A 15,231-nucleotide genomic window follows, 5' to 3' on the forward strand; every position below is an offset into this window, starting at 1 on the left:
GCTAATATAATTAGCGTCAGTGTCACTGGCGCTAATGTACTGAGTGCCAGTGAAAAAGTAAGCTATACTGAGCCAAACTAAGTTGATAGTGTAATAAGTTTTTTTTGGGTGCATAAAGGAAGTGCATTAGAAAAAAGTTTTTTAGTGGCACATCTACTTGTTGCGCCAATAAAGTTTAGTTTTTTCTAGCACACATAAAAATGTTTTAATAAAAATTTAACTTGTAAAACTACTTCAAGTTAAATGAACGAATGAATATATGTATGAGCATATTCATTTTATAATGAATAAAAAAATTTATGAATAAACAAGTTTATTATTGATGAATGTATGTATAAGCATGTTCATTTAGTGACGAATAAATGATTGTAAGAGTTAATTCACGATGAATACAAAAAATGAATGCATGTATGAGCATATTCATTTTAAAATTAATGAGAAAGTTAATTTCGAATGAATAAAATGAATGAATGTATGAACATGTTCATTTTTAAATGAATAAATAAATGAATGTATGTATGAGTATAATTATTTTTGAATGAACAATTAAATATATGTATAAATAGGTTTATTTTTTAATAAATAAATGAATGTATGCATGAGCTTTGACAAAATTATGGATGGTTGGACTTATATATTTGTGTATATGTGAATGTTGTAGTTATGAAGGATTGAAGTTGAAGTGTTAGAATAAAGATAGTTGTGTGTTTATGTATGTGTATATATTATGTTTCTTTAAGGGTTTCATATATAAATATTGAAGTTATAAAGGATTAGAGTTATAGAGTATTGAATGAAGATAGTTGTGTGTATATGTTGTGTTTTTTGCAAGGTTTCATATGTGAATGTTGAAGTTATAAAGGGTCAAAGTTATAAAATGTTTGGTGATAAATGAATGAATGAATGATTCTAAGAGTTGGTTTATATTGAATGAAAAATAATAATATGTGTAAGGGTTGATTTATTTTAGAATCAATGAAATAAATGAGCTAGTTTATTTTAGATGAATGAAATGAATACATGTATAAATTGATTTATCTTTAAATGAATGGATGAATGTATGTGCATATAAACATATTTATTTTTCAATGAATGAATGAATGTATGTATTAGTAGGTTCATTATTAAATAAATATATGAGCAGGTTATATGATGCGATTCCAAAATTTGCAGACCCAGATCCAACTCATAGGATCCAAAAATTACAATCAAATCCCCGAACGACTGAACCAGTTTCAATATTCAAGCTCCAAAGTTTGCAAGTCATGACATCTCATCCATGCCATCTCATCAAAGCAATTACCGCGCCATCCATGTGGGACCCCTTGGGCGCCCCTCCTCATTTATGGCAAGTGGGACCCACCTTGTGCGCCCCCTTTAGAAGGAAGTGAAGGAGAGTGGGTCACACCTCTTGGCGCCACATAAGAGCCTTCAAGGCTCTCCAAGAAAACTGTATAGGCCTTTGGAGTCCCACCTTAAAAGAGTGTGGAACCCCAAGTAGGTTTTAGTAAGTTGGCCCCTAGTTAAGGTGACTTGGGGAAGGGTTTTCTAAGTACAAAACTAGGAGTTAATATTGTTTTGTTAGTTGTTATTTTGATTTAATTCATCTTGTGAATGGTGATACTATTATGGAAGTCCCCTTGACCTATAAAAATGGGCCTCATTTTTTAGCATGATATGAAATATTGAACAAAGTTGTCTCATTCTTTCTCTCTTTTAAGAAATCGCCCCCATAAAGTCAACTCTCTCTCTCTCTTTCTCTTCTACCCCTTTGTTCCTTACGTCTTCTTTCCTCCTTCCTTACCTCTGTGAGTCCCTGGTCCCTTGAATTGTTCACTCTGTCTTAAGGTTAATATGGTTAGTGTAAGATGGTACCAACCCTTCTAAGGTCTGAAATTACCTAAGTACTATGTAGAACCAAATTGTATGTAGTGTATGTGTGGACTTCATCAACTTCCTTCGACAAACTTGGACCAACTCAACACCATCACAACTTTTGGACCTTTCTTAGAAGGACCAAACCATTCTCAATCCTTAGGACACCTTTCCCAACCCGAGTAAGTTGCTAGATCCTATTTCTCAAGCCCCCCTTAAGCCTGTACCTCTCCTGAACCCAATTTTGTAAACAACATACTATTGTTGTGATTTAAAAAAATAACCGAACTTAAAATAATGTATCTCCTAATCTATACCTAGTCCAGATTAGTAAAATTAATCCTAGATGCCCCTACATGTTCTTAACCTACCCTCCAAAAATTGGATCATAATTCTTTCCCATTAAGGATAATTAAATCTGACACCGAAACTGGTTCTGCCCAACAATTCATAAACAAACCTGATTCAAACCCTTATCTTGAATTGATCGAATTTTAATTCTTAAACCAGAACTAACCAGGCTCTTAAATTTTAACCAAACATTTTCTAACATGTCCTTAACCTAATCCTAATTTCTGGGATAATTTTAACTTCTTTTTAGGAAAATAATTCAATTTCTTAGGGTCTATCAAAATCTAAACAAAATCTAGATCCAAAACAAACTCAAAACTTTGTAGAATTTTATTTCTGCAACCCTGAATCCCCTGACATTTTAACCCAAGCTTTTTTAACGTGTCATGAACTATCTCCCATTTTTACAACATTTATTGAGTTATATTTTGAGAGAACTTGATTTTTCTTTGAACCCTGCCTAAACCCTATCCAAACCTGTAAACATGACTTAACCAAACCTAACTAGGGTTGCGCAATGAGCAAGCAGCTTGATGGGCCAATATTTTAGGCTCGAGCCCATTAGGTATTGGCTGAAGCCTAACCCATTATATGCGTGGGCCAGGCTCGGGCCAGCTTGTTGGCTACCGGGTCGACTCGATGGGCTTGTTATTTATTAATTTTAATAATATTATAATAAAAAAATAATTATTATATAGTAAGTTAGTAACTATTTACTATTTACTATTAATAATTATTATAATTATTATTATCTATCTTTTTTATTTTTTGATGGAAAAATAGCATAAAATAGATGAAAAAAAGCAACCACTCTTGTTCATCTTCTGTTTTAGGAACATTATTGGGGTTGTATCTCAGAGCACATTCATCATTTTTCAGTGAATCAGGTGTCGCTGAAAAATATTTTTGTCTAGTTTCTTTGTTTGTTTTTTGTATTTTTTTGAAATCCTTCATTTTCTGGGTTGAAACGTTATCTGGAAGATAGATTATTCGATTATTTCAGTCTGCAAAGTATGTTTCTATTTTGGTTTTGAAATTCAGAAACAGAAACCCTAGAAGAGTTTTTTGATACTGACTTAAAACATGAAAATTATAGGCATGTGTTAGCTTTCCAACAACTATAAAATGATAAGATTTTGACGTCAGATCAAAGAGATACAGATATGAAAACAAAAATTATTCTGCAAAAAGGTTACACATTTGAGAGGAAGTTTGCATATATAAAAAATTTGCATGTGTGAAAGGTAACATAAAAACTAGACAAAAATAACTTTCTAACCACACCTGATTCGCTAAAAACTGCTGGATATCTATTTAATTACAGTTAGTCCCTGCTTTTATGGTTTACCTTTCAAAGACACACTTAGTTCTAAAATCATTCCTTTGATCTTTTACTGTCAAACAAAGCGAGCAAAATGCTGTTCGTTGTGGAGTTGCCAACAAGAGACCAGAGGATGACCTATCCATGAGTTGTCTTATGAAAAAGGGAAACATTTTATACCTCACACGGGTAGTCCAAATGCATTCAGATAAAAGTAGTCAATGAAATGCAATAACCCAGATGTTGAGCAACCTTAAAAGTTTCTTTTGAATTGGTTTTAAAAGACTATAAGTGCTGCAGGCAGCTCGGTCTCTGTTCATGGAGGTGGTTTCTCCGTGTAAATATAAAAAAAAAAAATCTTAAAAGCGCAACTATTCAAGTAGCAAAGTAGACAGGAGGTCCCTTTTTTTTCATATTTAAACTTGGGAAACCCCACGCCTGGTATGGTGACTTAGTCGCCATAGGGGGCAGGCTATGTCACAGGAATACATCATTTTGCTTTCATATCTTAACGACAGGAGCGGACACCACCGAACACGCTGACGTAGACAGTGACACATATGGACATTATTTATAATAATTTTAATGATTTGTGATATTATTTCAATGAAAACTATATTATTAAAATATCAAAAAAATAGTTTTATTGATTAAAAATAAAAAATTTGATGCCTTCTTATCTTATTTTAAAAAAAAAATGTTTCGAACTTGCAACTCAAACCTGCGTTGTATCACAGCCTGGTTACTCTCTCTCTCTCTCTAACTTTTGCTCTTAAAGTTTTCTCAACCGTTCGGCGACTTGATGAAGTGAAATCACTCAACCTGCTAAGCTACTTTGATACTTGAGACATTTAAAAGTGTCAGTTTCGTTACGCATCAAAGATGGTCGCCACTGGAGAAGGGCATACAGCACTTTTCAGGAACAATTAACGACCATTGTTGCCGTGTTACATTTGATATTGCAGTCTATGAATGAATATAATTTTGATTAAGGACCAAAACCCAACTGACAAATTTTAGCAAATTCAATCAGAAAAAGGCAGGGTAGGAAGAAACTTAGCTACAGAAAACAAACCACATTGGACAATGTCACACACAAACCAATGGAACCAAAGAAACCTTGTTATATAAAGTCATAGATTCTTATAATAAATCCAGATCCGTAAAGACATCATTTAATTCAACTTGCAAAATTTGGACAGCTGATCTGTACATCACATCATCATAATGTTGTGCCATCAAGCAAATATAGAACAATGTAAACCGGTTAACTGTCTGCTCGCGTTTTCGGCAGGGAACTTCGTCAAAACAAAAAAAAATGCTCAAATCTGTCCTTCCTGCCTTCAATATCCAATCCCCATCCCTGGAGTTCCAGCCAGATAGATTGTTAATGTCAACTCATAATCTATCATCATTAGTAGAAGGGTCATTTGGGAGGCTAGCTAGTTGTTGCCATTTTGCACAAGAGTCCTGGCGAAGATTAATATGGACTAAAGATGATATCCCTCGTGTAATTTGGACTCTATACTCCGGTTTGAACAGAAGCTTCCTACTCTAGAGTCTAGATGGAATTTAGCATAATGGGTTTCGACTAGCAAATAGAAAACACTTCTGTTGTGGGGACGAGCAAACATCCCACCATCTATTTCTCTCATGCAGAGTGACTAACATTTGGAAGTTTATCATTTCCCATTTTGGAGGTAACAGAATTCCCCATCGAACCCCGATTGAGGAGCTTAGTTGGTGCTTCAATCGCCCTTCTGCTGGAAGTGACTGAAGTTAATTATGTTGGGATCAAGCGTTTCACATCATAATATGGAGGATTTGGGATTTGCAAGATATTTGGACGTGCTGTACTGAACATCCATAAATTGGCAGTAAAGCCTGATACCACCCTTTTTGTTCATGCCCCGGCTTAGGACTGGTATTATCCCCCATCCATGGCTGCAAGAAGGAATCAGCGACTCGGATCTTCAAATTGCCTCAGGTCGATCAGACAACAGCGTCAAGCTAGCCTTTCCTCCAACGAATTTGGGTGGGAGGGTGATGGTTGTAGGATTGAAAAAGAAAAGATTTGAGCGCCTATTCCCGGTGACCATCATTCTTTGAGTTTCATACAACCAGCTCACCTCCCTCCCAGGTTCGATCTCTCTGTCTTTCAACAACCGAGTGTAGTTAGCATTGTTGCAAAGTGTAGCAGAAGGAAGATCCCTATCTGGGGGAAATCTGCCCGACTGATCGTGTCTCAATAGAGGTCTACGTTCTGTAACCCTTGTCCTGAGGTGTGCTTTGATTGCTTGATCCTTTGTAATATGATCCCTGATGAGGAACTGCTATTGTGGGAGTTCTTTCCATAAAATGTAGATATCATTTTCATTTAATAAAAGCAAATATAGAACAATAAAACCTGTTTATCAAATGCAGCATTCCTGAACTAAAAGAACAAAACGAACACAACAGCAAAGAGTGCATGCATGAAGACAACTAACTGTATTCTATATGAACACACTCTCTCTCTCCACAACGAAATTGTTGAAATCAATGATGGTCAGATGGTTGGGATAGACTTAGCACGGATGAATTGCTTAAGGATGGCCTTCTCTTCATCTATACGTTTCTTCTCCACCGGGTCAATGGTCTTCACATTCCTCTTCTCTTCTAGCATCCACTTGAAAAGCTTTTGCTGCTCCTCTTCTGGTATTGGCTGGCGTGCAGCTGCAGACACTATTACAGGTTGAGGAGGCAATGCCTTCTCAGGAACTGCAATGGTTGTATTGGCATCCTGAGCAGGAGCCTCACCAACAACTTTAGTCACATCCTCCTCATCCTTCTTGTTTGTTCTCAGAAACAAGTAAGCTGCAGTTTACAAATCACAAAGGGAAACAACAGTAACTAATGTTCAGCCAAGCCTACAGGTTAACTATACTGACACAAATAGAATGCACAACCATCCACATCTGAGTCCAACTATGTAAGCTGCGGGAGCGACACTTGGACAGTTAACTTCCTTTGTGTTAGGTGAAGTCAACCACACTGAGGTCCATTTCTATCCAAAAGTAGATTCAGTTAACCCTAATCAAGTCTATTTTTATCTATCTATATATATCCTCCCCGCACTCAAGTTTTTTTAAAGTGCCGCACCCGCATCCGTACCCGCATTCGCACCTATGTGACATAGGAGTCCAACCTGCGCATTCACTGTTTCACAGAATTCTAATGCTTGGCTTTTGTAAATAAAATCAGACTTTTTTTTTCTTTTCCTCCTGACAGACAAGATGGGATTAGCCCCCATGGGATCTGAACACAAGACCCCTCAGTTACGTTACACTGACACTTCACTTAGCATGTGTATCCTTTATCGACATGATACAACACTCAGACACTTTATGGGCACACTCAAACCAGTTTCACACGGTCAACATTGTGTCCTTAACTTTATCTATTTTCTTTTATGATCTTATTTATTTATTTCATGTTCATTTGAATTTTTTTTCTTTTAAAATTTGTCATTAATTACATTACATTTCAATTTCAATTTACTTTCATTATTTGATGTTCCTAATTACAGTGATTTAGAAGTGTTGTTTTATACACACACATACATCTATGTGTGTACAGCCGTGTCCCTGTGTCCTAATTATTGAAAATTATTGAATCGTACCAAGTGAATCCACATCATGTCCCGCTCCCGCATCCCTATCCATGTGACATAGCCCCTCAGTTATGATAGTGCAACTTAATCATCCAACTATCTCATTCAATCCCATGGAACTAAGTCTTTTCATTGACATGTATCCAAAATATTTGGTTATGTTTCTGAATTCAATTGATGAGAGATTGAGAGACATCTCTCTCTCTCTCTCAATATGACCTCTTTGTTTTTCATAGATATATGATGGGTTGCACTTTTTCTATATAGCATTTAGTGTGTACCATATATCATTATGAACCTATCATATTCTTAAATCTTGACCCTTTACAGTTTATATAGAGTTACTATTTTATAAGCATGTTTACCTTGAATTATTTTTTTTTTCCGGTCTGAATGTGTGATAAACAGTTGTTATTAGGTCACATTTGTAATTTTATAAAAACAAAAAAGGGTCATGTTTGTGAATTATGATAATCTTTATTTCTGCATGTATTTTGATGTATTCATTACATATATATTTGCATTCTGTGATTTTGATGATTTGCTTTGTCTAGCTTGCTTTTCGCTTATTCTTGTTTATTTCTGTTTGTAGCCCACAGACTGTAATTGCTTATGATTTTCCTATTGTCTCATATCTTATTAGTATTTTTCAGCTTTAAATATAACTTTTTAATAATATATCCTACACTATGGTATGATTTATATATAGAACATTAACTCTTGCTTAAATATTTCCATTATGAGAGGCTTGCGGTAAATCTTTAGGCATGGAAAGGTTCTTTGTCTCAAATATCCTAATCACAAAGAGCAGCAAAGGCATGTATGAGGACAAGCAACAAGCTTTTATTGAAAAAATTCCCCTCTCTCTCTTCCACCTCCAAAATTGGTGCATGACCAATTGACCATTTAAATTTCCCTGAACTCTCAATCCCATGGAAAAGATCCAATCTGCACCTTCAATAAACTAATAATTCTTAATCAAACAATATTACTAGATCAACCATTCATCTCTAACAAATATGTCTCATTATCCAAGTTTTGGGACCCTATCAGATCTCTATGTGAACACTTATAAGGCTAAGTTGACCACTCTCAACACTCTAAAAACAACATAAAGCATATCTCTTATCGGTATCAAGATGATAGTCGTCCACCAAACTTTCTTTAGGCTGATTGTTCATTAGTTCCTCGGACTCTTTTCTGGCCAAAGGTTCAACAAATGCATTGACAAGAGAATCACCTCATAGCAAATGAAGTATCATTCGTGGGAAGAATCAACTTTGTTACAGAGGTTGTCCCTTTACTCTAAATTTAGCAAATGTTAATTGTTGCACCACTGAAAGTAATACCAGAAAGGGTCAATGCTCTCTCTCTCTCTCTCTCTCTCTCTAATATGTTTATGTGTGTGCATAATTTATACACACACATACAAATTCTATTTGTGTATGTTATTCATGTATAATTTGTTTGACTGTTTCGGGTTATGTACTTATGTTTCTTAGTTATATTTCTGCTGGACAGACTGTTTATGAGTTATTCAATTGTTCATTTATTCTTAATTTTTTTAGCGGATTATCAGTTGCATGGTTCATTTATTTAATTGTTCATTTCTTCTTCTTATTTGTCTATTGATTATATTATGTCTACTGTTAATTTTTTTGTACACATGATTTTATTTTTTATATATTGTTCATTTACATTGTTAGTTGTATGGTTTGTTTATTCAATTTTATCAAAAAATTTATACTAAATAACCTGCTCAAAAATCTTAACAATAAATAAAAAATTGAATAAACAAACCATACAACTAACAAGGTAAATGAGCAGGTTATTTAGTATAATTGCTTTATATTGTTGGACGACATGTGTTTTGTCTATTGCTTATTGTTGATTGATTTTATGTTATATACGTGTTTGTTATTAATTTTAGCAGTTTGTTTACATATTTTGTGTAGTTTTAATTTTTTTTTAATTGGGGTACTGACTAGTCCGCCTAGGCCCCGCCTAGTCTTTTTAAGGGCACACCGCCTAGGCTCCGTGTAGCGCCTTTAACAACTAAGGGGGGTACTACATGGCTAAATTTCTTACCCCAGCCTTATAAAAAATGGAAGAAAGAACAATCTTAGTGAAGCTATCTCCTTCAAACACCAATCTGGGCCTAGAAGTTTGAATTGGTTTTTCAATCTTAAGATCGTTGCAGAGCAGAATCTTGAAGATAAGAGGTAGATGAACGATTTATACACCTTTTGAGATGGTTTTGTTGGATGAAGTGAATTTTCTCAATGGCATAACTAGAAGATGTCAAGGAAGGAGTTCATCATAGTTGGCATTAAAGAACCTTCTTGCTTCTTGAGTGAGGAGGCATTGGCAGCAGTGGACAAAGGTGTGCAGATAATGGGCAAAGAGACTTGCTTAAGCCAACAATGCACAACACTTTTAGAGACAAAGTTTCTCTCTCATTCTCATAGACAATGGTGCATATATAGTGGGCACAAATTAACTTAAGACCAAAAAGTACAATCGAGACAAAATTTCTCCCTTATTCAGGTTGCACCTTTGATGCAGGAGCGGAGTAGAAGACCCGGGTTCATAAGAATCTGTTTGGATCTATTTCAACGTTCTTGGATATTCTTATCATTTGGATCATTTTTGTATTTAGGTTATTTTGTAATGGATATTGGATCTTTATGCTTGATCCATATCTTAATTAAGATAAGTTTTATCTTTTAGGAGTTTATCAAATTAGGTAGTTTACTTGAATTGAGACTTGGGGGATCTTATCTATAAAAAAATGAGAGCCCTGTGCAAAATGGAGAGTTGATTTGAGAATATTGAATTGAGTTATTTCTTACTTTTCAGTTATTTTTTTAGTTGTCAAAAGTGCTAGTCGGAGCCTAGGCGGAAGACACCTAAAAGGACTAGGCGGGGCTTAAGCGGGACCAAAAAAATAAATCAATAAAAACAAAAATATTACAATAAATGGTTAGATTTAGTAATAAACATATGATTTCAACTATGGATGAAGTGTTTAATTAAGTGTAATATATCACAAAATTCATGAAATTGCATAATATTGAACATACACTAAAACTTGGGGCACACCATCAGATTACTCTATATACATACATATAGATAGATAGATAGATAGAGAATCAGGATTATCCGGTCCTTGTTTCATTAGGTCACTGTTAGGACCCTCCAAAAATCATAGTTTTTAGATGTTTTATACTTAAACTGAACCGTTAGATGTGTTTATGATTGTTGTTGAATGGAGAACCTGTAATTGATTAAGCATCTTTATGCCCAGATGTGTATTTTAAAGAGGTAAAAAAATCATCGGTTGATATCTTACTAAAATTTTATGATAAAATGTTCACATTTTTTACATCAAATTAATTTGAAACAAAGTTTATTTCTCAATAAATAAGTATTGATAAACACATCTAATGGTTTAAATTGAGCATAAAACACCTGAAACTTTGATATATGGAGGGTCTTAACGGTAAGATAAAGAAAAAGGAGATAGGATGAAACCCATTCATATATATATATATATATATAGAGAGAGAGAGAAAGATAGATAGATAGATAGATAGATAGATAGATAGATAGAGAGAGATAATAGAAAATACAGATTTTATATATGTGTGTGTGCCAAAAACACATGCATATATGTAAACAAAAAAAAAAGATAAAAAAGGAGAAAAGGGAAGAAAAAAAAGAAGTGAGTGGAGGGGCGAGAGGAGGAAGAAAAAAAAAGGAAAAAAAAGAAGGAAAAAAGAAGAAGAAGAGGAAGAAAAAGAGAAGATGGAGGGGGTGAAAGGAGGAGGAAAAAGAAAAGCAAAAGAAGAAGAAAATGAGAGAACAAAAAAAGAAAACTTTTGGGATGGGAGGAAGAAGAAAAAGAAAAAACAAAGAAAGGAGACAAAAAATTAAAAAAAAACATGACAACTATGTCTCTGTGGCCTAGGCAGGGACAACCTAGGTCAAAAAACATGGCCCTATCGCCTAGACACATAAGCCTAGGCAGTGGCCCTACGTCAAACCCGCCTAGGCGGCCTAGGCACAACTTTTGACAACTAAGGTTATTTTTTGCTTTTTAAAGCATTTCCTAGATCTATCGTAGCAGTAATCATAGTTTATAGTTTTCTCGTAAATTGAGCCTCTTGATTTACATCAAAGTGGTATCAGAGCTCTGTCAGTTAAAATCAATTTGGTATCAGAGCGAAGGATTATCACCTCGATAATATTTGAGAGACGATCCTGTTGAATTTTTTATTTATCCAAGCATTCAACTCAGGAAGTGTTGACGATCAGAACAACAATCTCACAATGGCACTAGAGAATGTTTTAGCATTGAAAATAATTGATCAACTACAACAAAATTTTGCAGAGTTCGAATAGAGGCTCCACAAACTTATAGAGCATCTGAGTCCGGTCAGCCACCATCCGCCAGTTGGACCCAACTGTCTGATAGTCTCCCTGGCCGTCGTGACAAGCCTGCACATTGGATGGACAAACATAGGGCCTTCAACGACTGGCAGAACCCTTCAAGGTTCCGCTGGTCCACACCCTTCGTGGGAAGAGCCAACCATCGGGCATGGCCATGAGGCTGGCCAGGATCCAACCGGCATTGTCCTGCCGGCCGGATCTGGGTGGGCAAACGCCATCAAGTGGCCCCTCTTCTTGGCAAGAACTGTCGGCTGGGTGGTGCCCTAGCACCGGCTGAGATCCGACTGGCGACCATCCGTCGGCTGGGTCCGGCCAGTCAAACCCTGTAGTACCAGCAGGATGGCCGCCTGACCCACCATACTTTCAGGCACCGGGTTGGGCGTCAGCCCCCCATCTCAACGTGGAATCGGAGGGAGGGCACCCCACCGCGCGGTAGCCATCCAGCGGATGACTGCCAGACAGAGGTGGGCGACAGGATACCCAAGCAGGTGGGGAGCTCCTCTGCCCTACCCGATTGAGTGAGATGTCCCTCACAGGTGGTCTCCCACCTGAGTGGAGAATCGGGTGAATCGGTTCTCTGAACCGAGACGATGAAGAAACCAGATTACAGGCCGGTTCCGAGTGCCCTTAACCGAGTCACATCCATTTGGGCCCGGTTCCAGGGTCCCAATTCCAATTTTTATATGTCAGAACCCGGGTCTGGCCCAAACAGACCCCTTTATAACTAGGTTTGGGTTTGGAGCGCATCGACATCAATTGCAATAAGAGGTCCCTATCACTTGTTCGTAGACTTCTTAAGATTGGATCAAACCAGCCCTAGAACAAGGCGGCCAAACTAGGAAGCAAAAGCAGGAAACGATAAGGGAAACAGAAGCGATGCACTTTAAAATGTATAGGAAGCGGGAATCGAGGAATAAAAAAATAAGCAATATAAGAATTGAATGAGAATAAAAATGGAATGAAAATAAAAACTAAAATAAAAGTGACTATTCTTAAATTTCATGATTTTTTTAGTGTAAGAATTAATTTTTTAACAAAATCTAAAAATGATGATTGCCAATTTAGAGAAAGCACATGGAAGTGAGTGAGAAGCGAAAACACACACATAAAAAACATGAAAAATAAAGTGAGAAAATATGTAAGAAGAATATATGAAGCGTGTGGAAAGCATAGGAGAAGAGTGACAGAATCGAGATTCCCAAAAAGTTTCGGAAGTGAGGAGTATCACACTTCCGAAGTGATTTTTCGAGAAGCGAGCTTGCCACCTATCTAAGAAGCTTTCGGTAACTCTGCCCTAGAACAATTCGATCCATGTGATCCAAATCAGTATTGGGACCCATATGTCTACGAATGGTTAAGGAAGAATATGTTCGGCTTTCAAACACATATTCTAGCAGTTTGTACTACACAGTTTCTGGAGCAGAGAAGCTATCTAGTTCTATATTGTGGGCCCATAACCAACAAGGTGGAACAGAATTGAAAAAGACGTAAGTGAGACCCAAACTTGAGGGCAAGTCTTCTCCAACCCGGGGAGAATGATGCAGGAGAAAAGCAAAAATCATGGGTCCATAATGATCCGTTTGGATCTATTTCAACATTTTTAGATATTCGTATCATTTGGATCATTTTCATATTTAGGTTATTTTGTAATGGATATTGGATCCTTATGCTTGATCCCTATCTTAATTAAGATAAGTTTTATCTTTTTAGGAGTTTATCAAATTAGGTAGTTTACTTGGATTGAGATTTGGGGGACCTCATCTATAAAAAGATGAGAGCCCTATGTAGAATGGAGAGTTGATTTGAGAATATTGAATTGAGTTATTTTTTTGTTATTTTCTGCTTTTCCTAGATCTAAAGTAGAAGTAATTGTAATCGTAATTGGTAGTTTTCTCATAAATCGAGCCCTCTCGATTTACATCAAAGTGGTGTCAGAGATGTGTCAGTTTACATCAACCTTCCACCACAAAGAGACCTACAATCTCGTTCTCCAGTAGTACATCTTCAGGAAAGCTTGAATCCCTTGGTTCTAGTAGGCCTGAAATGGGAGTTTTGGAACTTATGTAAAAGGCTCCTTCCCTCTTCATGTTTTCTCTCTGTTGAGAGAGGGAAACACAAAAAGCCAAATAGATATACAAATCAATGCACGTCAGTGATTCAACTCTTAAGCAACGAGAAAACACTGGCAAACTAACAATGTGGTCACTAGAATAAGAGAACTGGAAATATGAGAACTACCAAGTGAACCACAATTTTTATAGATTTTTTGTTTTTTTGTTTTCCTTAAATCTAACCATACGATGTGATCTATCTACATGCTTGGTTTTATAAGGACCAGCTCTTGAATCATCCGATTATGATGCATAAACCAGATTTTTTTTAAAGCTTTAAAATCAACGGCTCATAATCTTTATAAATATTCAGGCATCCAAAATTCGTACTTTTTCATCCAATATACACGACCCAGCAGTTGACTCCTAGCAAATTCACCATGCCGAACACATCTACATGGTCGGATTTGCAAAAAAACGTGTCGAAACTGCCCAGTTCACACGGTAGTTCTCATATTCTAGTCTCTGTATAAAGACATAAAAATCATCATCAATAGAATTAGACTCAACAAAAGCACAAGAAAAAGCAAACCCAAAGAGGACATACAGATGGTAAAGCAAATACAGATCCAAACCATCATAAGAAACCGATCAAACGAAACCCTAAAATCAAATGAGAAGGTTGTAAAGCTCCTACCTCCAAAAGCAAGATTCACCGTCAGCAGAACTGGCCATACAAACTTGTAGCGGCGAGCAAACGTCTCTTTAGGAGCAGAAGCTGCTGTTGGTGGTGGTGGTGGTGGTGGTGGTGGTGGCGGTGGAGAAGGCCGCGGAGGGTCCATCGAAGGATGAGAAAACGCACGATCTTCTTCGGATTTGGGCTTCAACTGTGCTGAAACACCAGAAAGAAGAAAAAAGGGGGAGTTACACGACCACCATCCTTATATTTCTTCCTCGAATCCGAAGAATGTAAAAGAAAACCGATGCGGGTATCGTTCAGATTACCTTTTCTGGGCTTGTTGGTATAGAGTTTTGGGCTGTCACTCATTCTTCCGGTCGTTTTCCCTCTGTTTGGGAACGCTTAGGGAGTCGCAATTCCTTGCCAAAATAACAGTCGGAGGACGTTGGAAGAATGATGTAATTGGTCTACGGAGAATCCGGTTCCATATGTCCTACGTCTCAGAGACACGTGGACACAACGATACGAGATGCGAGTTCAACTTGCTAAGTTTGAAAATTTGTTAAACAATGAAAAATGAAGACACGGAATTTTTAATTTCAATTGCTAAAATTACTATTTGTATTTTAGCATTTAAAAACACTTTTTTTTATCAAAATATTATTAAAAAGTAATAAAAAACTATCAAGAAAATTAGAAGAATACTCCTACTTTGCTCGAATTAGTATGTCCGTGTCACCACGGACACAAGGCCCACAATGGCACGTCCTATCAGAGTTTTTTTTTTTTTAACATAAGGATGTAAATGGTTTGGGTTCAGATGGGATGTTGCCAACACCATATTGGACTA

At 36.4% G+C, this 15,231-nt stretch overlaps 1 protein-coding gene across 1 annotated transcript; it reads right to left on the reverse strand.

Moving 5' to 3' along the window:
- Positions 1–5,892: 5,892 nt before the first annotated feature.
- LOC149820357 (uncharacterized) lies at positions 5,893–14,794 on the reverse strand. Its single transcript, XM_089982602.1, has 3 exons — positions 14,708–14,794; positions 14,400–14,594; positions 5,893–6,403 (listed from the first exon to the last, which is right to left on the reverse strand). Exons 1-3 carry the CDS (start codon positions 14,748–14,750, stop codon positions 6,096–6,098), a joined length of 546 nt encoding a protein of 181 aa, XP_089838728.1. The 5' UTR covers positions 14,751–14,794; the 3' UTR covers positions 5,893–6,095.
- Positions 14,795–15,231: the final 437 nt, after the last annotated feature.

The sequence above is a fragment of the Nuphar pumila genome, chromosome 12 (genome assembly GCF_984573655.1).
Source record: "Nuphar pumila chromosome 12, dmNupPumi1.hap1.1, whole genome shotgun sequence".
NCBI lineage: Eukaryota > Viridiplantae > Streptophyta > Magnoliopsida > Nymphaeales > Nymphaeaceae > Nuphar > Nuphar pumila.